This window comes from Oryctolagus cuniculus, chromosome 2 (assembly GCF_964237555.1).
Source record: "Oryctolagus cuniculus chromosome 2, mOryCun1.1, whole genome shotgun sequence".
Lineage (NCBI taxonomy): Eukaryota > Metazoa > Chordata > Mammalia > Lagomorpha > Leporidae > Oryctolagus > Oryctolagus cuniculus.
Window position 1 is genome coordinate 17,601,371 of NC_091433.1, and position 27,237 is coordinate 17,628,607.

The window sequence follows — 27,237 nt, forward strand, 5'->3', positions numbered from 1 at the left end:
ACATGGTTATGAAGACCCCACCACCACAGCAACCTCAGTTTGCAGCTGAGTTCTTCAGGGAGAAGCCACTCACAACACCAGTGACAAAACAGCCCAACTGACATGGATTCTCACTGCTGAGTCAGGAAAAAACCTCATTATCTGGGCCCTAATTCTCCAAAACTGGGAATTAAATTGAACACGTTTAATACAAGCTATAGCTGTCACATAACACAGGAACTACTAAATTACAGTATCAGTCACCCCAAAATAGAACTGATTACTAAAAACTGCATAATAGATCAAGCAATACTAGACTAAATCTTATTAATGCAGTGGAAGTTTAAATGTGTAATATCTGAAAGAGTGCTAAATAATTCATTCACTAGTTAAGTATTTAAATTTTTCTTCTATTTTAAAAATGAAAAACACTCAAAAGCTATGAGTAAAATAAAATCCATCATAAACCAAAAACATAATATGCTTTAAAGATATGCTGCATGTACCAAAATTAACCAGTATTATATATATCACCTTAAAGTATGCAATACAAATATTATAGATCAATATTTTAACATATATAAAAGATATAGCCATTGGCAATGCTGATTTCCATATGCTCGTGTCAGGAATATTTAAAAAAATCAAAACCAAAAAAAGCCATGAAAAAGAGCTCAGCCAAGGATATTATTATTGGTTCACCTTGAATTTGAAAAATTAACACCAAACAATTTTCTCACTTAAAAGACTGTAGGTATGGGGCCAGCGCTGTGGCACAGCGGGTTAACAACCTGGCCTGAAGCACTGGCATCCCATATGAGTGCCAGTTTGAGACCCGGCTGCTCCACTTCCAATCCAGCTCTCTGCTATGGCCTGGGAAAGTAGAAGATGGCCCAGGTCCTTGGGCCCCTGTACCGGTGTGGGGCACCCAGAAGAAGCTCCTGGCTCCTGGCTTTGGATCGGCACAGCTCCAGCCATTGTGGCCAAATAAGGAGTGAACCTTCGATGGAAGACCTTCCTCTCTCTCTCCCTCTCTGCCTCTCCTCTCTTTGTGTAACTCTGACTTGCAAATAAATAAATCTTAAAAAAAAAAAAAAAAGACTGTAGTTATGGGCCATTGTTGTTGTGTAGCAGGTAAAATTGCTGCCTGAGACACCAGCATCTCATATGGGTGCTGGTTCAAGTCCTGGCTAATACACTTCTGACCCAGCTCCCTGCTAATGGCCTGGGAATAGCAGTGGAAGATAGTCCAAGCACTGGGCCACTGCCACTCATGCGGGAGAACTAGATGAAGCTCCTGGTCACTGGCTTTAGCTTGGCACCACCCTGGCCATTATGGTCATCTGGGGAGTGAATCAGCAGATGAAAGATATCTCTCTCTCTCTCTCTCTCTCCCCCTCTCTATGTAACTCTTTCAAATAAATAAATAAATAAATCTTACAAAACAAAAATAAAAAGGCTAGAGTTACAGCCAGTGGGTAGCAAAAGTATCGTCAGATACAATGTAAACCAGGTGTTAAGCAATCTTTATTTTTTTTTTTTTTGTTTTATTTTTTATTTGACAGAGTTAGAGAGTGAGAGAGAGAGAGAGAAACAGAGAAAGAAAGGTCTTCCTTCCATTGGTTCACTCCCCAAATGGCCACCACGGCTGAAGCTACGCCGATCCGAAGCCAGGAGCCAGGTACTTCTTCCTGGTCTCTGACAAGGGTGCAGGGCCCAAGCACTTGGGCCATCCTCCACTGCCTTCCCAGGTCACAGCAGGAGCTGGACTGGAAGAGGAGCAACCGGAACTAGAACCTGGCGCCCATATGAGATGCCAGCACCACAGGTGGAGGATTAACCAAGTGAGCCATGGTGCGGGCCCCTTTATGTTGTTTTAAACAGGAAAACAACTTTAAACTCATTAAAATCTCTGAACATAAAGCACATCAAGTAAATATTAAAATTAAAGATGTTTGAAAGGAGCTATGATAGTAAGGAGAGTCTACAAAGTTGTTACTGCTCACAAATTCTACACTTCTGAAAAAACTTATTTGTTTGTGTATCTTAACACAAAGTCCAACATCTCACCCCTCCCCACCCTCCATGATTTTAACAGCTGGCCGTATTTCAGGCCCCCAAACACTTTCATTCCCCAAAGTACTTCTCGCTTAACTGACAAAAGAACTGAACAGGAGAAGAAAATTAGGTGTGTGTTCCTCCTAATTATGACTTCTATTCAACTAACAGTTCCAAGTGAGTTAGCAATGCAAGCCCTTCTCACCCATAAAGGAGCTCTTAAGAAACAGAAGTACCATTAATCCATCCGAATTTTGTACTATTTTATTCAAAATGTTTCCCTAAAAAGTATTTTTAAAGAAATATTTATATATTTATTTGAATGACAGAGAGAGAGAGAGACATAAAGAGAGGTCTTCCATCCACTGGTTTACCTGAATAGCCACACTGGCCAGACCTAGGCCAGACTGAAGCCAGGAGGCACACTCCATCCAGTCTCCCACAGGGTGGCAGGTACATTAGGGAGCTGGACAGAGGCAAAGCGGCCAGGACTCGCCACTCACACACTGGAGGCCAGTATCACAAGCAGTGGCTTAACCTGATGTGCCACAACACTGACCACTAAAATAGCATTTCTTAACCTCTACCAAGAAAACCATTTGTTAAAAATGAATCTACTTCTAGAGATACTAAATCAGCAAGTCTTTTTTTTAATCTTTTTTAAAATCTCTACACTCGATTCTAAAAGCCATCAATCTAAAAGATATATGAGGCAGGTTTATAAGGACATGCATGCATATATGTATACACATATTTCTCAAATTTTGTTAGTGAGTATAGGAGATCAATTATGTGTCTCTGAGAATGAAAGAATTGGGGGAGGGACCAGTACTATGGGACACAGCAGGTTAAGCTTCTGCCTGTGATGCCAGTATCCTGTATTATATCCATTCAAGCCTGGGCTGCTTCGCTTCCAGTTCAGCTCTTTGCTAACACACCTGGGAAAGCAGTGGAGGATGATCCAAGTGCTTGGGGCCCTGCACCCATGTGGGAGACCCAGATGAAGTTCCAGATTCCTGGTTTTGGCCTATCCAGTCTGGGCCATTGCAGCCAGTTGGGGAGTGAAACCATGGGTGGAAATTCTCTAACTCTGCGTTTAAAATAAGTAACTCAAAAAAGAAGAAAAGAAGGAAGAGGAAAGAAAAGAGGAAGAGGAGGAGGAAGAGGAAGAGGAGGAGGAAGAAGAAAAAGGAGGAGGAGGAGGAGGAGAACTGGAAGCCAATCGGACAAACTTTCCCAGGGCTCCGCATGGCACTGACCTGAAGTCACCCTTGTTGTTGACCACCCTCTCTGGAGGACAGTACTGAGCAGAGCTTTCTAATACCACGATATCCACAGTTCTCGTATTGTTCCCACGTTTAGTCTGCACATGACAGCCCCAATTTCCAGTTGATCCAGCCTGAATATTAGAAATGGTTAGGGCACTGCATGAAGAGAGATTTTAAAAGAAAGAAAATATAATTAGGCAAAGGGGCAAACAACACAAACAGGTTTGAAACACTCAGCAAATAATGTACGTATATCCATTGCAGGCCAGCAATTGTTACGTAAAAATAAAACTGACCCTTTCTTTTAACTCCTTCATTGGCAAGTCCAGACAATGATAAGAGCAGCAAAAGAAGTATGAGTAAGCTGTAATGCAACATAGTACAGAGAATTCTCCTAGAAACAGAGAGAACGTGGTACAGTAGGGAGCAAGGAGCACCCAACGGCAGAAACACCACAGTGCTCTCTAGCAACACGTAGGTTTCCAAGCCACACCTTCCCTCTCGGAGGTTGTGAGAAAAATACTGAGGCATGAAGATACAAAAATAACATTATGAAGAAAAAATTTAAGGTAAAATCTTTTGTGAAAAAGGAATTATACTAAAAACAATCAGTTAAATCTCTGTAAGATGGAACAGATCACCAAGTTATGCTGTCACAGAAGTTCTCCCTGGAAAGGTGTATTTCAGTTTGTAAAATAGCTACATTTCTAAATAGCTGACAGTAAATCCCTCTTTCAAGAGTAAGTCATAATTCTCTAACAGAAAATCTATTAATGAACAAATGTTATAACCTTCAATTAGCTTTTATTTCTCCCAATGACCCACTATCCTTTGCAGTTATGTAGACATAAATGATAATAAGACATAAAGCATGTTTCATTTTAATTAATTTATACAATTATGTCCTTAAGTTAATATACATTTGTCCAGTCTCCTAAATCATCAATGGCCACGGCAAAGATGTGATACACTGTTGCATTTGAATCATCATTTACTATCTTACTAAATAAATCAGAAAAACAAATCAATACATCATAATTATTATTTTCAAGATCAAGTGACCAAAGGGGGAAAAAAAGAGTTTGACATTAAATTTCAATAACCCAGAAAGTTTGCCTAACATTCTGCTTTATGTGGCTCTACTGAACGAGCAAGAGAAGTTTAAAACATGTGGCAAAGAAAAGCATTCCTGCATTCAGAGGTTCTCAAACTTCCTCAGTAAAGAATCCTCAAAGTTTTCCACGATGTTCCTAATCCAAAAAAAATTGCCTTTGGTGGATCTGACTACTAAATTAAATGCCAAAACTGTGTACCTTTATCCTAGTAACTTGGTAGCCATTTGAAAAAAGAAAAACACATATAAATTTGAAATAGAATTTTATTTCATTCTTCAATAATGACAACTACTTCCTACTGGGATGTGGGTACCTGTTTGATACCTAGCCCATAATCAAACCTCAGACTCAGGACAGAGGAAGACATCCTAATTTCTTGTTCCACAATAATTTTCACACAGTACTCACTGGGGACCCCAGTAACAGCCTGAACCCCAGCATCCTGAAGTCAGATACCCTCAAAGGGGATGTAGCATGATCTAATAATGGTGACGCTGTGACCTATGTGAGCTAGCAGCTACATGGCCTCCAACACATACTGATTTAAAAGTACCCCTTAAAACTCCTGGAGCACTTCTGTGAATTCACGGTGGTACCCCAGGCACTGAAGCTTCCTCTTCAGGAACTACAGCCCTACTGCATTCTGCAAACCTCTCTGTGCACAGCTTTTACGATGCCTTCAGTGGTCAAAAAGCAATCACTGGAATCAGATTTCCAGTCCTTTCAAGGTAGTAGACTTGAAGACATAAGGAAAAAGAAGCCATTCCAATTTCACCTCTAAGAAAACTACAACCAGTGGGGCCCTTTCTGATGCAGGATCAAGGATATGAGGAGACCAATAAGCAATCAACAAACATCCCACATTACCCGATTCAAAAATAGTATGCTTTCTTCTACAATTCTTGATTAGTCTGGGGTGACTGTGGTTAAACGACTTCTGAGTCTCATGAGAAAGATTTTCCTTTGACTCAAATATCCCTACCAACAAAAATGTTACACTAATTTGTTATCCTTAGAATTATTTTTTTGTACTGTAAGAATGTAGACTAACTTAAGTAATAAATACACAAATAGACTATAAATCTACTAACTTTATAGTTGCACAACTTAAGAATTCTCAAAATAATCAAATCTTTTATCCAGAATGGCTCTTTATTTTTAAAGCTTTATTGTTATATTACATGTGAGTTATTTTCTTTATATAATGAACAGTTTAATGTGTACAGTCTGGTGAGTTTTGACATATATACATACATACATATGCCATGGAATTATAAGCACAGTGCAGCTGGTATAACAAAGAATATATCAACTTTAACAATCTTATCCCCTATGATGGGAATTCTGTTTCCAGTAATGGCCAAGAAGCTCATATAAACCATCATTCCTACAGCTAACCATTATAAACTGTGGGAAAATTAAAAAGTGACAACTGTGTGAATGCAAGAAGAATGATCAAAAAGTAGGCAGGAACTGAAGGCCATTATCACCAGGAAGAAGAGAGTGGCACAGAGGAGCAAACACAGACAGGATGTGCAATGGCTTCTACCTAAGGGCAGGTCCCCTCAAATAGCAACTTTTGAATAGAGCAGTCTCGAAGAGAGCAGTAGGAAGGAGCCCGGCTAGGACTCCCATCTATTAAACCCATCCAGGTCTCTCCTTGACCCATGAACGACACACAGAGGGAAGATACTAAGGTTCCAGTGGTCGCCTAACAGAGGACACAGAGCTGGGAGTTGAGCTCAGACAAGCTAACTACTTGACCAAATACACATCAGCTCTCTTTGGGGGGACTGTAAGTAAACTCAGAGACAGGGGTCAGCAAATCTGTTCTTCAAGGGCCAGATGGTAAATATTTTAGGCTTTACTGGCTAAGAAGCAACATTAAGGATATTATGTAGGTGTTTACATAAATGCAGTCATTTGTTCTTAGTTCACGGGCTCAGTGGGCCAGACGCGGCCCACAGGATATACTTTCCCAACTCTACAGCAAATTAGTCATAATGTTCAGGATGTAGCTCAACGTTATGACACAAATAAACCAAGTTTTTTTAAAAAACAAGAAAATATACACCATATTCAAAAGAGAAGTACTCAGTATTGATGACCTCCAATTGACCCAGATGCTGGAATTAGCAGGCAAACTTTTAAAAGTGCTCACTCTAAATATTTTAAGACATAAATGAAAACATGTTTCTAATAAACAGGCAGGAAGTCTCAGAAGAGAAATTACAGAGTACTTGACCACAGAAATTTCCAAAATTGAATCTTAATTCAGAGAGACTTCAGTTTCTCAGCAGTGTGGGAAGGTAGGGTGTACATAAGAAAGGAGGAAAAAGAAATTTGGTGCCTATAGGTAACGATTTTGCAAAAAAAAAAAAAAAAATTTGTAGAGTGACAGTATCATATACATTCTACCCTTTTTTTTTTCTTGTTTTATTTTAAAAAGCTCATTTGAATTAACTCTTCCATTACTCATACAAATCCATGGAATTCATAGTTCAGATTTATAATAGTTTATACCAGTAGGTGGGAGAAGAAATATTTCAAAATTGAGCATTAATCATAAGATAAAACAGTGAAAATCAAGAGACTCCTAAAAAAGATAACAGAGCTTAGCAGCAAGAAACGTTTACAGAGCAGGTTTGGCACTGACAGTTTAAAATTTTTCTCCTACAACTTTAAACAAAAAGGTCCCAGTTTTTTTAGTGGTTTCCTTTTATATCAAGCTTTTTCTTCCAAAAGGGAATGGAATGACAGCTATTAAATTTTAGAAAATAAATAACAATCAGGAAATGGAAATATGCATTGTTTGCATAAAATATTAATGCACATTCCAACTAAACACTACAATTCTTAAAGGACAGAGGAAATCCACAGACACAAGTCTTCATCTATAAGTTTACCTTGCAATCAAGGAGCAGTTGTGAATCATGTTCTTTTCAACAAAGATACCTTGCGATTCATCAGTTTCCACTATGCGCCCATCCTGATACCACAGCACCTGCATGTCCTGGTCGATGTAGGAGGCCATGCACTGGAAGGGAAGGCTGTCTCCTTCAAACACCACCTGACGATGAGACGGACTCATGTAGAAGGAGGGCAACTCCAGGGGAGGATCTGCAGACGCAAACCAGGAGCCATCAACACACACGCCACTGGGGTCACGCTGCCTAGGTACCGAAAGCTATGAAATTCTAGGTAAAATGATGACAAGAGAAAAACACATCTCTTTCAGTACCCAGTATTCTCACGCTAGCACCAACAAGGCTATTCTAGAAAAACACAAACAGGTCATCACAAATGAAGACAAAGCACATGACACTCCGCTGGGATCTTCAGAGCTGTTCCTTTGTGGTGGTTTCATAAAACTGTCAGATGACCACAGGAGCAAACTACAAGAACAAGCTGTAGTATAACACTTACATCTGGAGACCTGAACTGCTGACAAGTAAATACTGATATTTACAAACTGAAAATACATTTTGGAGACTGTATTACCTTTGACTCAAACACTGGTTTCTGGCTGTAAATGTAACGCATATTCAGTGCAGAAAGTTCAAAACATTTAAAGAAAGTTTTTTTTTTTAATCCCATAGATTACAATCATTTTGGTTTTAAAGATTTTATTTATTTGTTTGAGAGGCAGAGTTACAGACAAAGAGAGGGAAAGATAAAAGTCTTTTATCTGTTGGTTCACTCCCCCTATGGCTGTAAAGGCAGGAGCTGGCCAATCTGAAGCCAGGAGCCAGAAGCCTCCTCCGGGTCTCCCAAGGGGATGCAGGGATCCAAGCACTTGGGCTATCTTCCACTGCCTTCCCAAGATAGAGCAGAGAGCTGGATCAGAAGAGGAGCAATGAGGACACAAACCAGCACCGATATGGAATGCCGGTGCCGTAGGTGGAGGCTTAGCCTACTATGCCACAGCACTGACCCCTAAAATCACTTTTTAAAAGATGACAGTTTCAAGGTGGCATAGCCAGTTAAGCCATCACCTGAGATGCCAGCATCCCATATGGGCATAGGTGCAAGTCCCAGCTGCTCCACTTCTGATCCAGCTGCATGCTAACCTGCCTGGAGAAGCAGCAGAAGGTGACCCAAGTGTTTGGGTCCCTAAACTCGAATGGGATACCCAGATGAAGCTCCTGGTTCATGGCTTCAACAGAGCCCAACCCCAGCCACTGTAGCCATTTGGGTAGTGCATACTTTGACTTCTCTCAATTTCTTTCTCTCCTCTCTCTCAATTTCATTCTCTCTCTCTCTCACTTCTGCCTTTTAAATAAGTAAATAAAAATCTTAAAATAATTAAATGATGACATTTTCCATCCAGTTAGAAAAATCAAAGGGAGATTCTAAACATATGTGTGAAAAGGTACACGAATATCATTGGTTCATCGAAAACCTTTAAAATACTTTCATTTGTCTAACATAACAATTCTACTTTCAGGAGAAATATATTCTAAAGAATAACAGCAAACATGCAAAAATGCACATAAATAAATTTATCACTTCATTACTTATGGAGAATTATTAACAAGCTAAATATGCATTAGTAATAAGTGTTAAATTATGGCTGTATCTACATAATGGATTGGTATATATAAGTTTTACATTATTTAAATGTTCTTTTAGACTGCAATGATATTTTTGTCAAAATACAGGAAAAAGATGCAGAAGATAACACACCCATGGCTTATAATTATCTTTGAATGCTAAGAATATAAACATGGACTTTATTTCTTTGCTCTTTTGAAAATTTCTGTTTCTCTTCATAAATACTAATTTTCTTAATGAGTAGATTTTGTTTGTGAAACAATAATAATGATGATAGAGCAAGCAGACATTGTGGTACAGTGGGTTTAAACCACTGCTTGGGATGTCGACATCCCATACTGGAGTGCTGGTTCAAGCCCTAGCTGCTCCACTTCAAAATCAGCTTCCTGCTCATGCATCCCATAAGACAGCAGATGGCTGAATGCTAGGGCCACTCAAGTGGGAGACCTCGATGGAGTTCTAGGCTCCGGGCTTCACTGTGGTCCAATCTTGGATGTTACAGGCATTTGGGAGTAAATCAGCGGATGACAAGAAATCTGTCTCTCTCCTCTCTCTGTTGCTCCATGTAAATGAACATAAATATATTTTTAAAATAATTATAATGATAATAAACAGAAAAGAAAAAAACCTGTTTTATTTCCAAACAAAAGACAACCAGGATCTCCCTATACTATCTTAAGGATGATTTTCAGTTTATGGGCCTTTTTTTCCCATTTAACACATAGTAAATGAGTAACTTCCCTTGATTCTTAATCTAATCCTCAAAATCATTATTGTCAATAGTTGTATAGTACTTCATTGAAAGGATGTAAGAAGCAATTAAACCAATCCCGTCATTGAGAATTTAGGGAAAGGGGATATATAACATCTAAAGATTGACATACGTAGCTGATCACTTGCTGAAATTCACTCCATGATACAGAATTTCCGGATCTAACTGTATCAGCCCTTTAAAAACACGGACATTCTGCTGAACTACACTTCAGAAAAATATGCTTCAGTTCACACTCCCAGCAAACAGTACTAATACTCCGAGACTTTCTCTCTATCAACAGATTCCTAATTTGCCACCCAACAGAAAACACGAACATCTATGCTGCTTTTTAAACTGGTTTTCAATCCAGAAAGCTGCTCAGAGCCTGCAAGCAGTGGCCTTTAAAGATCAACAGAAACAATAATGCTCTCTCATCCACCTGGCTTGATGATTAGCATAAACTAAATACCATCAGATCCACAAGGATTAAGGACTGTACTTCACTCAGCTCCATCAGGCAAGTTTAGCTTATCAAGAAAAGCACAGCAGCAAGGCAAAACAGGGCAAACGCTTTCTCCGTTTTGGTTTCTTCCTTACCGCACGTCAACAGCTCCTGCTTCACACCTGTGACTGGCTGGGCCTGCAGCGACTTAGGATACACACACCTGGTGTCCCGCACGGTGACGTTCCTCTCCTTTACCCAGCGATGCATCCACAGTATGTTACAATCGCACAGAAGGTACTCAGTCTGAAACTCCCTGTTAGCACACAAATCCAAATTAGAGAGTACAGTGCACTGGCACAAGGCCAGGACAGGAGAGGACAGAAGAGAAGAGAAGAGAAAAAAATGATGGGATGGCATACAGCATGGTGGAAACAAACTGTAAAACAATACCCAAGTGACTACTAAGCACCACCTTCTGCAGCAGGTAAAAGCACTTGCAATTTTGCCCCCCCCCCTTTTTTTTTTGCATGCCAGATTAGCTTTGTAGTCTTTTATTTCTTAAACTACACAGCCATGGCTGACTTGAGCCCAGTAAATATACCAAAAGGAAATGTGTCCACTGAGAAGCAGCCTCCTGGGTAAGTACAGCAGTGGCACCACAAACACCAGGCAGGGTCTGATCCAGTGTTGAGCGGAGGAGTGCACACAGGTGCCCGCCTTGGGGCTGGATGGGACGCTGTGAGCTCATCTCTGTGAAAGCTTGCAGAGGAGATTTAAATGACAGGATGAGAAAGAAGCAGGAACAGAGGGGAGGAGGCAGGCAGCAGAGCAGAAGCATCTGGGAGAGAGGAAACCTTTCCCTGGGAAAAAGAGGCACTCAATCCCCTAAATTATACACCATGAAAATTTGAAAAACATTATTTGGAACTGTAATTCCAATAGCAATTACCGTAACTTATAGGTTGCCGTACGGCAAAGTTTATCTGGGAATGCAGTTACTTTCAGAAAGTAACTCCTGTGCAATTTCTCAGTTGCTGCAACTGTGTATGGAGGAAAAGTCAATCAATATGGAAGCTGAGAAATGAATGAAGAACTTATGGTGACTTCCTGAAGAAGGCGTTTTCCATAAGCAGCCCTAGCATAGCCTGGGATTTCTTTTGGAGCACGGATGACTGGACAAAATTAAATCCCTGAAGTAAAAATATTCTGAGCTACAAATTCTTTATAGGGAGGGATATTTTATACTTCAGGGACTTAATCAGTCAAACATCAACACATTTTCTGATTTGAAAAAAAACAAAAGAGAAACAATTGCCAATCTATTTACTCTAAATATAGATTACGTGATATAATATTCTAAGGGGAAAAGGACTGCCTGGTATACAATGTGCTATGAATGTTTACTGTATGTTTTCCAGTGTGAATGAGAGCTCTCAAGATTCAAACTTTGACAAATTCACAGGTTTTTCCCCATGAAGTCTCTTAAATCATACATCTTTAATTTTCAAAACTGAAAATGTTTATCAAAATAACAAAGACAAGTCTTACTTACAAAGACCGTAATGAGCCAAGATAATCAAAAGTTCCTTGAGATAATGAAGAAAACAAATTCCCTGAAAGGTTTCTGGAAAATAGGAAATAATTTTGCTTTTAAAAACACGACAATATAGACCACTTTTTACAACTTCCTATTTTCTGAAGTGCTCTGTAATTCTGAATAATGGTACGAGGAATTCACAACGGTGGTTTCAAAGCTTTGAAAGATGGAGCAGCTAGTAATAATTTCCTCCAGAGCTGAAGGAAACACTTACTTTTTAAACTATCATAAAGCAGTGAACAAACTGCTAAAAACATGGGTGGGCTAAGTCCCATTATACCCCTTTAAGTCCCAAGTTGTCAACTTTGCAAACAACCTATTAAGTCTCAAGTTTGCAACTTCGCAGATATTTCAATGACATCATATTTATTTAAAGATTACTATACTGATATAACTGTTGCTCTATTTAAGTTTTTTTACTTGTCCTATTTATAGGATGATGGGACATAGTCAGTTAACAGTCAGGTTGGGATGTTGTATACCTTATTAGTCTGCCTGGAATTGAGTCCTAGCTCCAGTCCTAATTCCAGCTAAAGTAAACGCTGAGAGGTAGCAGTGATGGCTCAAGGAGCTGGGTCCCTGCCAGCCAAATAGGAGATGTGGATTGAGTTTCTGTTTGTGGCTTCAGAACAGCACAACCTCAGACATTGCAGGCGTATGTGGGAAGAACCAGCAGATGGGAGCTCTGCCTGCCTCTCAATAAATGAATAAAAACTTAAAATACAGACATACTAGATGCCAGGTAAACCTAAAAGGTATCATACTGAATTCCCACTAGAATTACCTCCATACGTTCACTCAGTAACATTTAAGAAAGCTGCATGTAAAAATTAAAGAACAAATAAGAGTTAAACTTTTTAAACTCAGAACAGAAAAAGTACGACCTCAGTGATTGCTGGCAGCATCACACTGTCACTGAGTGGAAAATGTAAGCAGAGTGGAAGGAATTCAAAATTTAAAACAAGAAATAGAAGCTATAATGCAACCTTGGTCTTGGCCAAATTACCTTATCTCCCCGGTATTCCCTTGTGTGGAGAGGCATTAATAAATGACCCAATCCTTGCAGTGTTTGGTATGAATGAAACACAGAACACACTCCATGCTACAATCTGATTGGATTTCTTCCAAGCCCCAGTAGGTGCTCCAGGACCCAGAGAGAAGGGAGGCCCCGTGTCAGCTAGTGTCATGCCGGGGGACGGCAGGTGTCTGACCACAGTGAACAGATGTTCCCCTACAGGAGGCTCCTAATACGGAAATGGCACTGAGGGTGCTGGGAAAATGGCAGCAGGACCCAGATGTGGCAAAACTGAGTTCTCAAGAGCTGAGCTGTTGCGCCACAGTGGAGGGTGGGCAGGCATCTAGAAGCTTGGATGAGACCAATCTCTCCCCTGGGGTCTGTTCCCGGGCAGGAGACAGTGATGAGAGGCAGACGGATTCTCCAGTGGGAACAGGGCAGAGAATGATGTGGGAGGTCACCTGTCCTGTGCCCCTGCAGCCACAGCAGTTCCTGGATAGGGCATCACCATGTTGACACGTGCTTTAGGATTTTCCTTTCTCTTCCCTTCCTCCCCTCCTCGTGTCCTTCCTTTTCTCTTTCTCTCACTCTTTCCTTCCTTTCTTTCCTCTTTCCTTTCTTTTCTTTCTTCTTCCCTCCCTCCCTCCCTTCCTTCTTTCCTAATAAAAAAGGCTTCTGAACCTTTTAGAATTGTCTAGGGACCTAAAAAAAGCAACTAACAAAAAAGAGTATTTGCAAGTCAAAATAACAACCAAAGAGATGCCCTTTTCTTTGCTGGTCTATCAGAATGGATACCAAATCAGGTTTTAAAAGGGTACAGCTGATGGCAGGGACCTTACCCTAACAATTTAGAAAGAGTCCACTACAAGCAACTAATGTGAACAACTGTACTTTTATGAAGCTACTCATGCGAAATTATACAATTACTGGGGTGGTTTAAACTAATGTGGGCCAGAAAGAGCTACTAAATCAAGACTGGCTCCAAGATCAAGTGACAAAACAAGGGAACAGGGATTCCTTATACAGTGAGCTCTCATTGTGTGCTCTGAAATTTCCAAGTTGAAAATGAAAATCCACGCTAGTAATTAGGATGTAAGTATAAACAGAAGAATTGCCTCTTAGAGTGAACACCCGGTTCCTAGGTATATTATTAGATATTTTCCCTTAGAAGTCACAGAGGAAGAAATCACACTGGTGAAGAACACGTTAAGGTCCTTCACAAACCATTTCCTCCCCCGGCACAGCCAGACTGCTATTTGTGTGTGTGTTTGGCAGAACGCCAGGGGAAGTCATTCGCTTGAGTCTGAGAGCCATAAAAGAGTACACATATATTAACACACTGGAATCACACTCTGCTCGCTCTCATGCTCGTATGTGTGCTCGCTCTCTCACACACACGCGCATGCAGCTGAGAATGACAGCAACAGCAAAGCCAGTGCTCCTATGGCTTGAAGACCCGAGTGAATGGAGCAGCAGACAAATTATCCAACACCCTCCCCAACCTGCACCCTCTGTTATTTTCTTCTCACTTTTTTTATTTGACAGGTAGAGTTATAACAAGTAGAGAGACAGAGAAAAAGGTCTTCCCTCTGCTGGTTCACTCCCCAGATGGCTGCTATGGCTGGAACTGCACCGATCCAAAGCCAGGAGCCAGGTGCTTCTCCTGGTCTCCCATGCAAGTGCAGGGGCCCAAGCACTTGGGCCATCCTCCACTGCCTTCCCAGGCTACAGCAGAGAGCTGGACTGGAAGAGGAGCAGCCAGGACTATTATCCGGCGCCCATATGGGATGCCAGCACCACAGGTGGAGGATTAACCAAGTGAGCCATGGTGCTGGCCCCCATTTTCTTCTTACTTTCTAATGAAGGTTCCAACTTTGTTTCGGACAGATCTATTTCAATTCCTGAAAGTTATGAGATGCATTATCTGCTGTCCCCTTGTAGTCCTGTGGGATTGGTCCCAGAACCCCCATCCCTACCCCTACAGACACCAAAATCTGAAGATGCTTTAACCTCTTATGTACAAAGATACAGTATTTAAGTACCTCTATGCACATCCTTTGAAAAGTAATTGTATACAACCTAATACAAATGTTGTTGCACTGGTCAGCTTTTCATGACCATAATGAAACAACTGGCACAGTTACTTAAAAAGGAAAGAGGTACATTTTGGCCTTTGGCTCTGCAGGGTCACAGTCCAAGACTGAGCAGGCCCTGCTGCTTCGGCATCTGATACTGCCATTCTTGTAGGCACAGTCTCAAAGCAGCACTGAGCATTTACACAGTAAGAGAAGCAGAGTGTACGTATCTAGGTCTGTGTAGTATCATAAAGCCATTAGGATCTAACTATGGAGGCTCCATCTTAATGACCCAACCTAAATCAATCACTTCTAAAAGTATCCACCTCTCAAAACCATAACTGGATTCAGTTTCTATGCTTTCAGCACCATTTCTCAACACCATTAACTTACAACTTTGGGGTCTAAATGCTTACATGGGGGCCAGTGCTGTAGCACAGCAGATAAACCCACTGCCTACAGTCCCAGCATCCCATATATGGGTGCCCCTTCGTGTCCTGGCTGCTCCACTTCCAATCCAACTCCCTACTACTGTACCTGAGAAAGCAGCGAAACATGGCTCAAGTGCTTGGGCCCCTGCACTCATGGGGGAGACCCAGATGCTCCTGGCACCAGACTTTGGCCTAACCTAACCCTGGCCATTGCAGCCATTTGGGGAGTGAACCAGTGGATGGAAGATCTCTTCTGTCTCTCCCTCTAGCTCTGCTTTTCAAGTAAATACATAAATCCTTGGAAAATAAAATTAAAAATGTTTATATGAATTCAGGAGACAAATCCTGTCTAAATTTGAGCAGCTATATAAACAGTTATTGCACTGTTCAGTAAACAACAACAAGGGGGGAAAGTCTGTTCAAGTTCTGTGCTGACACAACTGTTTTTCTGAGTATTTTCAATCTACAGTGGATTAACTCAGTGACTGGAATCAAGGGAAGTGGTGGGCCACATGCACAGAAATGCTTGTCAGGACAGATTTAAGGGAAAAGAAAATGTGACCAAATAGAATCTCCATCAACAGAGGAATGATTGACTAAATCATAACCTGTTCTACATCTGGAATACTTTATAGTGACTAGCAAACACACAGGTGTGTCTGCCTATACATTTGTGGGAGCAATGGGGAAGAAAATACAAAAATGTATACACCAAGCCATAAATACAGGCTACCTCAGAGTACTGATAGTGATGGAGAGGGATATGTTTACTTCCTTCATTTCTATGTGGTTGTATTACTCAATAACGTCCATAATTTTTTGAATAAAGGAAGTTCTTTGTATAAATTTTTTATATGTACAGAATCTTTTGTACAGGGAAAATGCATATAAGGAAAGTTATAAATATTGCTCAGATTTATCTCATAGTGAAGTACTAAAGATACCAGGTTTGGGGGCTGGCATCATGGTGCAGGGGGTTAAGCCACTGCCTACAATGCTGGCAACCCATACGGGTGCCAGTTCGAGTCCTAGCTGCTGCTCCTCTAATCCAGCTCCCTGCTAATGGCTTGGGAATGCAATGGAAGATGGCCCAAGCGCTTGGGCCCCTGCATCTACGTGGGAAACACAGAAGAAGCTCCTGGCTTCAGCCTGGCCTAGCCTTGGCTATTGCAGCCATCTGGGAAGTGAACCAGCAGATGGAATGTCTCTCTTTCTGTGTTTGTTTCTCTCTCTCTCTGTAACTCTGACTTTCACATAAACAAAGAAATCTTAAAAAAAACCACAGCAGCTTCATGTGATTTATTAGGCCAGCCAGCCAGCTATTTCCACTGTGACAGTGGGAGAGCCTGGGGTCAGGAGTATGGACACACTTGCTGGAAGAGTTCAAAGAGAACTTTTCCACAGTTAAACAAAGACCAATACATAAAATCAATCAATTTTATATACCTCCCATGTCCAGTGAGGCCTCCAACACATTTGGAGAAGGCTTTATGTCAATTCTTAACCTAAATCTCCAAAGCCAAGGCTTGTTTAAAAATGCTGAGGAGTCTGGGCAAGAATGTTACAGACTTTGCCAGGGTCTCAGCGGGGCCCTGTGGGCCTCGGATTCCAGCTCCGTGGCTAAGAGGCCCAGTCGGTCTGTGTCTCCGGTTCCAGAGAGACCCAGAGTTCCCTTGGAGAGCTGGCAAAGGAAACAGCTCCTACACAGATCCACTCTGGGCTGGCTTCTGCAGGGCAGCTTCTCTTTTGGAAGGCAGTCAGTAAAGAGCTCTCTGACTCCTAACGTAAGCTCCTTGCCTATCAGATCGTCCTTCTGTTGGATGAAGAACATGCTATTCTCCACCTCTGCAAACTGCTATCAGCTTCCACAACCAGCAGATGGCCTGGCTACAGAGCTCAGAAATCTGGCAGCAGGAGCAGCCCAGACAGAACATTTTCGCCGAGTTTCCAGATCTGCAGCTCCAGACCTCTGTCAACCCAAATTACTGCGCACAGTTCCACTGCAACAGACTGCTGATGTTCACAAGCTTCCTCAACAGACATCTTCTTCAAAAAGGATCTGAATATCCGCTGGAATACTGCTGAGCAAGCCACAGACTCTTACATTTAGAAGACTCACAAGAGTCTCTCACTGTTCTCCACGTATTAATATCACATTACCATGAGAACCGTGTTGTAGTAATTATCATGCATTTGCTGTGACCCTGAGAACCTAATGTATCGATAAATTCCTTTCTTCAAAATCTATTATTCCATGGGCTACAAAATCATATCAATCAAATCTCAAAGCAGGAGACCTGGTAATGTTACGTGTGTGTTTTAATGATTCTCTCGAATAAATGTTCAATGTGGCTATGACCTGTGAATTCTCACAGCAGGCATTGAGTTAATTAGTAAAAAATGTAATACACAGCCTGATTTCTAGAACTTCCAGACGAAGGAAAATCAAAGAAAATAGTAAGTAGCATAAATGCCCTAACATGAATCCTGCCTCACCTACCTTTTTGCCTAAAGAACACTTGGCAATGGGTCAAATCCCTAGGTCAAAAGTAGAAATCAATCCACGACTAAATCAACAAAATAAGATTTCAGTCTTCTTTACTACTTGAGTCATTCCTATCCAAAAATACAACAGAAGTTTTCTTCCTAAATGCATATTTTTTATAGACTTACTTGTTTATTTGAACGGCAGAGTTAAAGAGAGGCAGAGGCAGAGACACAGATAGAGAAGTCTTCCATCTGCTGGTTCACTCTCCAAATGGCTGCAACAGCCAGAGTTGGGCCGATCCAAAGCCAGGAGCCAGAAGTTTTTTCTGGGTCTCCCATGTGGGTAAAGGGGCTGAAGAACTTGGGCCATTCTCTATTGCTTTCCCAGGCTATTGCAGAGAGCTGGATTGGAAGTGGAGCAACCAGGACCTGAACTGGCACCAATAATGGGATGTCATTACTGCAGGTGACAGCTTTACCCACTATGCCACAGTGCCAGCCTATCTAAATGTGTAATTCTACCAATTCAAAGAAGTCCTCAAAACTAAAAATGCAAAAACTTTTGAGACAAAAAAAGGACTAAAGTAAAAATATTTGCAATTCAGTTACAATGAACTAAAATATAACTGATTTTTATTAATTTCCAATCATGAGCAAAGCTATATATCCAGTTAGTCTTTTACTTAAAAATGTCAGGCCATCTATCTTTTCTCTAAACATACAGAGTGGAACAACTGATTTTAAATCCCCTCCGCTCCTCTGTAGATCACTATTTAAACTCTGCTATGGTTCAGACATGGCTTGTCTCCTCTGAAACTCCCTGAAATGAAGCAGCACCGGGAGGGCGCAGCCCAGGGGAGATGGGAGCAGACCTCAACAAGGCATTCAGGCTTTTCCTGGACCGGCTGTGGCAGGAGTTTGTCTCCCTTTCCCTCATCCACACGTGCTCACTGGCGCCTTCTCTTTTTCCATTACACTAGGAAGTAACACAAGGTCCTTACCAGATGCAACCTCCCAATCCTGGACTTCCCAGTCTGCAGAATCACAGAGTAAACCCCTTTCTTCATCAATTACCCAGTCCTGGGTAGTTGCCTGGAGCAACAGAAAACCGGCCTGACCAAGATAAGCCCCTGGCTGCTCTTCCAAAGTTAAGTCGAATGCAATGAAAGGTACATACTAGAAGGCACCAGGAGCAGAAAGTCCTTAGAGTCCCCAGAGCTTCTGCCCCAGTTCCAGCATTCCACGCTGAACCCCATTCCCAGGCTGCTCATCTCTGAAACACGAATCAGTGTCAACTTCCCACAGAAATGCTTCCCATGGCTTCCGACTGTTGACTTTGTTGTAAGCTTCTGTCTGCTTCATACATTCCAACAGTAAGCTCTTTTATAAATGATCAGCCTTATTTCTAATTACTCTCAAATAGAACTTAATCAAAACAAAATTAGATCTGCTGGTTTATACCAAGTTCTTCCATATTTGTATTACACATAAATCATCAAATAACCTTAAATAAGTCAAATTTTAATTAATTCTTACAGTAACTATGAGGTACTCACTGATCCTAGATGAAAACAGAAAGGCTGAGTATCTCACTCCAAGCCACATGGTCAGAGGCACAATTCAACTGGTTACTTAGCTCCCACTCCACTGGCTTTCCCCTCTGGGTTCCTCCTCCACGCATGACTGGTTCAGCTTCTCCTTTCTAATCCAAATGTTTGTACATCTTCTGAACCATCAGCTTGCATTTTACCTCCTCAAGAGATTTTCTCAGACCAGTGAAGCTTCCATCACATTTCTCCACCTGAGTGTCTTCCATGCTGCATGAACTACACTGTGTGCATGTGTGCGGTGTGATGATGTCTTAAAGCTGGACCAGCACTAATCCGCAAAGCTGAAGTCCAAACTGTTCCAAAATCCTGAACTTTATGAGTGCTGCTGGCATGAAACCACAAGTGGAAAATTTCAATCCACGAAACTTTGTTTCATGTCCCAAATTCTTGAAAATACTGCTATATGTAGTAGGTATATATGAAAGATAAACCAATGCTGCATTTAGATTTGGTTCCTATTCTCAATATGTGTCATTATGTACATGTGAATATTCCAAAATCTGAAATCCGATCCTTCCTAATCCCAAGCATTGTAGGTAAGGGATACTTAAACAGTATTGCATTTTAAGGATATTATATTTCTCTGATTTAGATCCCAGTTCTTTGTCTCTTTATAGTCCCAATAGCTGCTACTGTAATATTAAACCTATCATGCATAATAGTTCAAATGCTTCCACAGATTTTTGTTTAATTTTTTTAAAGATGTATTTTATTTATTTGAAAGGCAGAGTTACAGAGAGAGGAGGAGAGACAGAGAGAAAAGTCGTCCACCCATTGGTTCACTCCTCAAATGGCTACCAGTGCTGGGGCTGGGCAGGCTGAAGCCAGGAACCAGGAGTGTCTTACAGGTCTCCCACATGGGTTCAAGGGCAAAGGACCTGTGCCATCTTCTGCTGCTTTCCCAGGCACATTAGCAGGGAAGTGTATCAGGAGGCAGCTGGGATTCGAACTGGTGCCCATATGGGATGATAGCATCACAGGTGGCAGCTTAACCCACTATTCCACAAGCCCGGCCCCTTGTTTATTTACTTATTTGAAAGGCAAAGTGATAGCAAGAGATAAAGAATTCTATGGCAGATCTAAGACCATTTAAAAATCATTCTGGTTAGAGACCAACACCCTAGCCTACATCAGCAATTATCACACTTTTTGTGCATCAGAATCACCCATGGAATCGAGTGTATTACAGCATATCCCACAGAGTTCCCCATACTGGATTAAACTTGGGATAAGTTTTTGGTTTGTTTTTGTTTTTTGAAAGGCAGAGAGAGACAGACACAACTTCTAGTTGCTGGTTCACCCCCCAATACCCACCACAGACAGACATGGGCCAGGATAAAGCCATCATCCAGGAATTCCATCCAGGTCTCCCATATAGGTAGCAGGAACTCAAGTACTTGGGCTATCATCGGTTGCCTCCCAGGCCCATTAGCAGGAAGTTGGACCAGAAGCAGAACAGCTGGGACTCAGATACTCAGATATGTGATATGGGCATCCCAAGTGGAAGTTCAACCCAATGCAATACAACACCCACCCCTTCCTTACATTTCTAAAGGAAAGAAAAGATATACTTACAGCCTAACCAGATTGGTGAGTCCTCGAAATATGTCTGCATTCAGACATCCTATTCGATTGTTTGTCAGGTCCCTAAGGAGCAGGCAGGGGAAAGTGTCTTCAATTAGTTCTCTTGGTTAATGAATGTCTCACACACTTAACTCAAGAACAGTATTCAGGTATCATACATACAAGATCTCTCTTTTAAGCAGCTTTGAGACTCTGTCTGACTTAGCTGAGATAAGGCTAGCACTGGAAAATGATTCTACTTTCACTTAATTATGGAAAACATGGACTAAATATTGCTTATTTATAATGCCTCTCTTTTTCAAGCATTTGCTCCTACACAATCACTCATGATAAAGCTTCCGGAGTGAACAGAGACCCAATCTATCTTCTTGTCTGTGATCCAGTTCCTTAGGTGACCCACAGGCCACAGCTTGGCCAACAAATAAGACAATGCATAAGAGGGCAGGTTATCAAAATGATGAAGCTTTTATTTCCTCAAGAACAATGGAAATTTAATGTTTTCAAACTCCTCTCCTTAAATACTCATTAGTTTTGACTGGAACAAAAAAAATTGATAGCTTCTACTTTACTTAGCAGCAAGCTAAATTACCTTAACCATGTCTAGGAAGTGGACCAATTTTTTTTTTCATTCACTTCTAACATCTACATCCTATCGAATTGCTGGTTTCTAAATATTTTTCTCCTCAATTCATAAAATTTCTTTCATTTTTAACACAGAGAATTTTTAATTAATGTTTTACCCCATCTTTCTTTAGTTATTTTGCTTTATATCAAGGACAACAAATGCAATTTTATTTTTAATCAGAAGCATGCACAGGTTTAAAAGCTGCTGGCACATAACAACTGACAATTTCTCAAAAAGTGAAGTGCACATCACGTCTCCCATCAATATCATCAGTGGACTCAGTAAATACTATGCAAGAAAATCCTAAGACAGTGAATCTCCATTTTTATTTCTTACACTTTGAATAATTCATTACACTCTGAATTTAGAGAAAAGAATTAGAACTCTCTAAACCAAATTTTCTAAAGTACTTTTACCATATGTTCTTCAACATCCATATTATTTTCTATTATGGATGGATACACATTCTCCCCTTCATTGCCCACCCCTGCAGTTTATCAGCTGGTTTTTTCTTTTACTTTTTAAAAAGGTGTGACTAACAAATAATTCTTGTACACCTTTAGTACACAGCGTAGTATTTCAACAGCTGTGTACAGCACAAACTGATAAAACCAGGCAACGAACATCCTCACCTCCCACCCCTCCTCCATGCTGGAGCCCACCAGCCCCCCTGCTCAGTTCTTATACAGCTCAGAACACATCGTTGTGAATTTCAGTGGACTCACTGGGCTACAGAACACTAGAACCCATTATGAAGAACACAGTCACGCTTTGCATTGCTCTTTTGAAAAGCAGTAGAAACTATTCCTTTTCTGACTAAAACTGTTAAGATGCCAAACTACAAACTTGTGAACAGCAGAAAGTGTATTAATCTGGCTAGAAATTTTTAAGGACACACATGTGAATCAGGGACCTACCCAATTTATATTCCCCTTAGACATTTCAAAAGCTAGTCCAGGTAATCCTGGTGTTCAATAATGTAATAGAATCAATCTGTATTTTTCCCTCTCTCTCTCTCTCTTTCTCTCTCTGTCTTACTGTTGCAACTCTGGACAGAAGAATCTCAAGTAATGCAAGGCCCTGCTGCACTTCTTGTTCCCAGCTCCGGCTCTTGGAATATTATGGCTTAAAGTTTAATCATGTGGGACTTTCTTTTTCATTCCCGCTGATTCTCCTTTTATTTCTGGGTTTTACCATTTAAGAAAATTAGGCATCATTTTGCAAAACATTGCTTAAACAAGCATTTCTGGACTTTATTCATTATCCTGTCTCAATTCTGAGCTTTAAATGGTGTAATTACCAAAATTCTGTAGGAAACAATTTCATTACAGCTACATCTACTTAAAACGGTGTTGACGTATCGATAACGGGTTTTCATTTGGATTAAAATCAGCTTGAATTTGGTGATAAAGCAAGAGAGAAACTGAATTGGTCTAGGTTTCACCTACTTCTGGTAGTTAATCCTTCAGAAAGTCACTTAATCTTCCTGATTCAAATTACCTATAAAACCAAAGGCAAAGGCATGGGACACTTACAAAATCACTTTATGTAGGGCTGTCAAGCGAGATGCACAATCGACACGAAATGATTTAAGGCCCCATAAGAAAAACTGCCTGTATTTTTGAGCAGCGAGCGAACGTTACTACTGCCGAATATCTTCCTATCCCTCTCGGTGTGCGTGCAGGGCTCCTTGAGCTTGCAAGCTGTGTTCCTTAAGTTCAATTACAAGTCAGCTGTTTGGAATTAAGAATGTGTTTTCTAGTGGGAAGAACATTATAAATGGCAATTACCTTCCTAGGCAAGAACACAAGAGACTACTTAATGTGTAATGCAATGAAAAAATGCTAAGGCAATGTCTGGTACAGTATCAGTAATTAAATTAAATTAAATGCTACTGAACAAGAACTTTTTTTATTTATTTCTAAATGGCAGTACTTGGGAAATTATTTACTGAAGGATACAGAACCAGATGGAGAACTTCAGATATTCTGAAATATCTTTAAAACGTCCTCACGAAAGGACTTTTTTATGAAAACTCCAATTTCCTTCCACCTATACTTCAGAGTGGAGAAATTATTAGCATTCAACTTCTTCTGATCTAAAAGCTGTGCCAACAGTGGTGTGGACCAGAGGGCAGGAATAAGAAGTGGCCCATACTCCTCCTCTGCAGGGAAAAATCTAGACGTTCTCAAACGTTAGCATGGGAATCACTGGGAGGAATGGTTCAAACCAAGCTCTTCCTCTTTGCCTTCAAAGTGTCTGCTACGGTTGACCTAGGACCTCCCTTTGTGCTCCCTACCTCAGATCTAACATTTCGACACCTGGGCGCTAACTGAGTCCAGTGCAGAAATCCTTGTTAAGGCAGAAGCACAAGTGTTGGGGTTAGACCTACCCTGAGAGCTGCCATTGCCAGCGTTACTATAACAGATGCTATGGGACACACCAGACACATATTCACACAAAGTACCCACGTACCTTGGAGAAGGAAAAAAGTAATAATAAAAACCTTCCACATCCCCCCAAAAGGAGTCAGCTAAAATGATGGCTGTAAGGGGAGAGAAACCATGGTGCTGGTCTTTCTCCCCAGTATCTTTTGTCCCTGGTCTCTGCATCTGTGGCTTCTCCTTGTTGCCATTAGAATCCTTCTGAAACAAGACTGTGGGGTTCCCTACTGTGCAAAGAAGAGATCTGAAATTCCTGATCTCAGACCAGCTGCATCTCCCTACACTCTTCACTCCTATGCTCCTTCACGCTCTGGCCAAAGAACTAAACTACTGTCCCCCATCGACAGGCTCTTCCACCCAGGCCGACTCTGCCTACAAAGCCTTTTCTGTTCTTCTTCAGCACCTAACAGTAGTCTCCTCCTAGCTGAGGTTTCGTTGTCAGTTGCTCTCAACCAACTGCAAACAGAACTGATATGGTACTGCGTTATACATGCTTATAATATATGCACACATGGATACACAGTACCTATACATAGTACAGTAAGATATTTTGAGACCATAATCACATAATTTTATTATGGTACATTGTTAGAATAGTTCTTTCACTACTGAATTATTGTTCATCTCTTAACTGAAAATGATTTATAAATTAACTTTTATCATAATTTGTACATGTAAGAAAAAGCATAGTGTTCGATACTATCCACAGTTTCAGGCATCCACTGAGGGTCTTGGAACATATTCCCTACAGAGAGGGGAGAATGACCACAGTCAGAACTCAGGGGCAAATTCAAATCTAAACATTGGCAGCTGTCCCAGCAGGCTGTTCTCTTCTCACATGCCCTTCCTCTTCTACCAGACCATTATGATTTTACCTAATGTAACATCATGGATTTTCACTGAAGAGCTGCAGACTATGGAGCCTCAAAATAGGCCACCTTGGCCATAAGCATTATTCTGAGTTGAAGACAACGGAGAAGTAAGTGCAGGAAAGCTCCCAGCCTGCCTCCTGTTTGTCTGGAAGCAGAAGACCCATTCGCAAAGGCGCACTTCCACCCCTCTCCACCAGGAAGGACTGAGGTGCACCCCTCCGCACCCACCCCCGCAGAGGGCATCCATCTCTCATGCCTAGCAGGGCATGCAGGCGTGTTCCCAGCAAAGGAACTGGCCTCTCCCTAACACTAGTCTCCCACAGGTCTGCCTTCCCACGGTCGACTGCCCCTAGAGAGTCAAGGTCCTTTTCCTTTGTTCCGTCACTCCTCCAGTGCTTGCTGACGCCGCCGGGGAAGCCAGGGTTCTCGGCCACCTCTTTGAGAGTGAGTCTTTACAAGGCTTCTCCCGCGTACGTAAGAAATACATGTTAATACACTCTCTTGCTTTCTTCTTGTTCATCCGTCTTTTGTTACACAAGTCCCAGCAGAGAACTTCAAAGAGCTGAGGGAAGATGACTTTTCTTCTCCTATACCCTTTCCTCCTGGGAGCCTAGGAACTCCTCCAGGGAAGTCAGAGTATGGTAAGAGCCAGTGCTTGGGAAACATCTTCAGAAGAGACAAGGGGTGGCAGGCCAGTTCACAGGGCCTGGGTGAGCAGCCGCTTCTGCAAATGCTCACCCAGCAACTGACAGGAGCACCGCAAGCGGCTGGGGAAGTTGTTTAGTTTCAACAGTAAAAGTCAGGTGTTGGTTTTAAAGTCATAATAACAGCAATAATAATAAAACATACATGCATGCATGCATACACATGTACATACATATATGCATAAAATACGCATGAGAATGGCAAGACTAAACCATTTATAGAAACGTGCCCCAATTTACACAGCATTTACAACCAACAGTTTCAATGGACTCATAGCAACTTACAAACCTGATGCAGTAATGGCTTCACAGCCTGAGGGACCGAAACAACCACAACCAAGCAAATCTAACGGCTGGGCAAACTAACCACCTTGTAAGCTGCGTATTAAATACCCTGTTGTTGTTTTTTCCAGGGAGCTGGCCACTGTGAAGCTCTAAATATTATGACACACCCATTTTATTTTCATGCTGAAGTAGGTTATGAGCCACTTATCAAAGGAGCAATTCAGACTCATATAAGCAAGTGATCCAAACACTTACAATCGTTTCAGTGACGACAGTCCCCAAAAGGCACCTGGATCTATACTACTAATAAGGTTGTTCCGGAGATCCCTGTTAAAAATAAATAAGAGTTATTCACACAACGACATGGACACAAGTACTGAGGCACATCTCACTTACCTGCTATGCAGAAAAGAGCAGGAAACATACTAATGAGAGGAAATTGACGTGAGAAATCTTAAGCCAAGGCAAGCCCACCCTGGCAGTAAATGGCAGAGCCTGACTCACATTTGATAAAAACCCTCTGGTTTGGTTAACATGAGAATCAAGACATTTGTCAGGAAAGATGTGTGCATGCTAATATTATTCCAAGTCAAAGCCATCATGAACCACAATCATACACAGTATTGCTATCATTTCCTCCTTAGGAGGTCTGCATTTTGGTTATCAAACTGAATCAGTGATAATATTTATGACAAACATTCAACTAAATTATTTTAAAAACATCTTCAAAAGTATACACTCTCAAATTCAAGTCATTCGGTTTCTCCTACTTCTTCCCTTCCTGGGCTTCTACAGTTAGGCATTCTCTATGGTGAGGATACCCAGTGAATCCGTGCAGCTCCAAGGAGAGGCGCACAAGCCCCAGACCCTGCAGTATCTCACAGCAGCCACACTTCACTCTTCTCAAGCACACTGGCCCCTCCGTGCCAGAACAGCACCACTAGGGGGCAGCAGTGAGCAGCACAGCCAATCCCTCTACCCTTGGGCTTTTGCGTTCTAGGTTAAGGCTGCTGCTCTCCTCTGGGTATCTGGGCTAGGCTGGAGAACCTCATGTGCTCTGTTCCAGTGTTTGCCTAGATCTTTGCAGGGAGCTGGTGGTCGGAAACTTTCCATCTTCCCCGACCATGTTCTGGCCACTGGCAAGGGTGTGTTTGTCAGGACTCATTTATATTCTGCCTACGGACAAGAGCGACCTCTGGTCATCTTGGAGGGCCCGATGCCAGGCTGAGGAACAGAAACCTCTGGAAGCGTTTACTTAATCACAGCAACACCGCCGCTTTCTTGCACAGACACACTGGGGCTTCCCACACTACTTGTGATCATAACACATGACCC

The 27,237-nt window shown here is 41.5% G+C and overlaps 1 protein-coding gene across 2 annotated transcripts in view; it reads right to left on the minus strand.

Annotated features, from left to right (window-relative positions):
- The window catches only part of ADGRA3 (adhesion G protein-coupled receptor A3), a 139,770-nt gene that overhangs the window by 58,556 nt on the left and 53,977 nt on the right, over window positions 1–27,237 (minus strand). The window contains exons 3-8 of one of the 2 annotated variants that reach the window (XM_008274595.4): window positions 26,158–26,229; window positions 20,964–21,035; window positions 11,726–11,797; window positions 10,326–10,486; window positions 7,327–7,540; window positions 3,297–3,461 (exon numbers count right to left, since the gene is read on the minus strand). In XM_008274595.4, the coding sequence (XP_008272817.3) occupies window positions 3,297–3,461; window positions 7,327–7,540; window positions 10,326–10,486; window positions 11,726–11,797; window positions 20,964–21,035; window positions 26,158–26,229 (756 nt within the window). Of the gene's footprint in view, window positions 1–3,296; window positions 3,462–7,326; window positions 7,541–10,325; window positions 10,487–11,725; window positions 11,798–20,963; window positions 21,036–26,157; window positions 26,230–27,237 lie in introns of those variants that run through there. The other variant, XM_070069597.1, reaches the window with a different exon arrangement.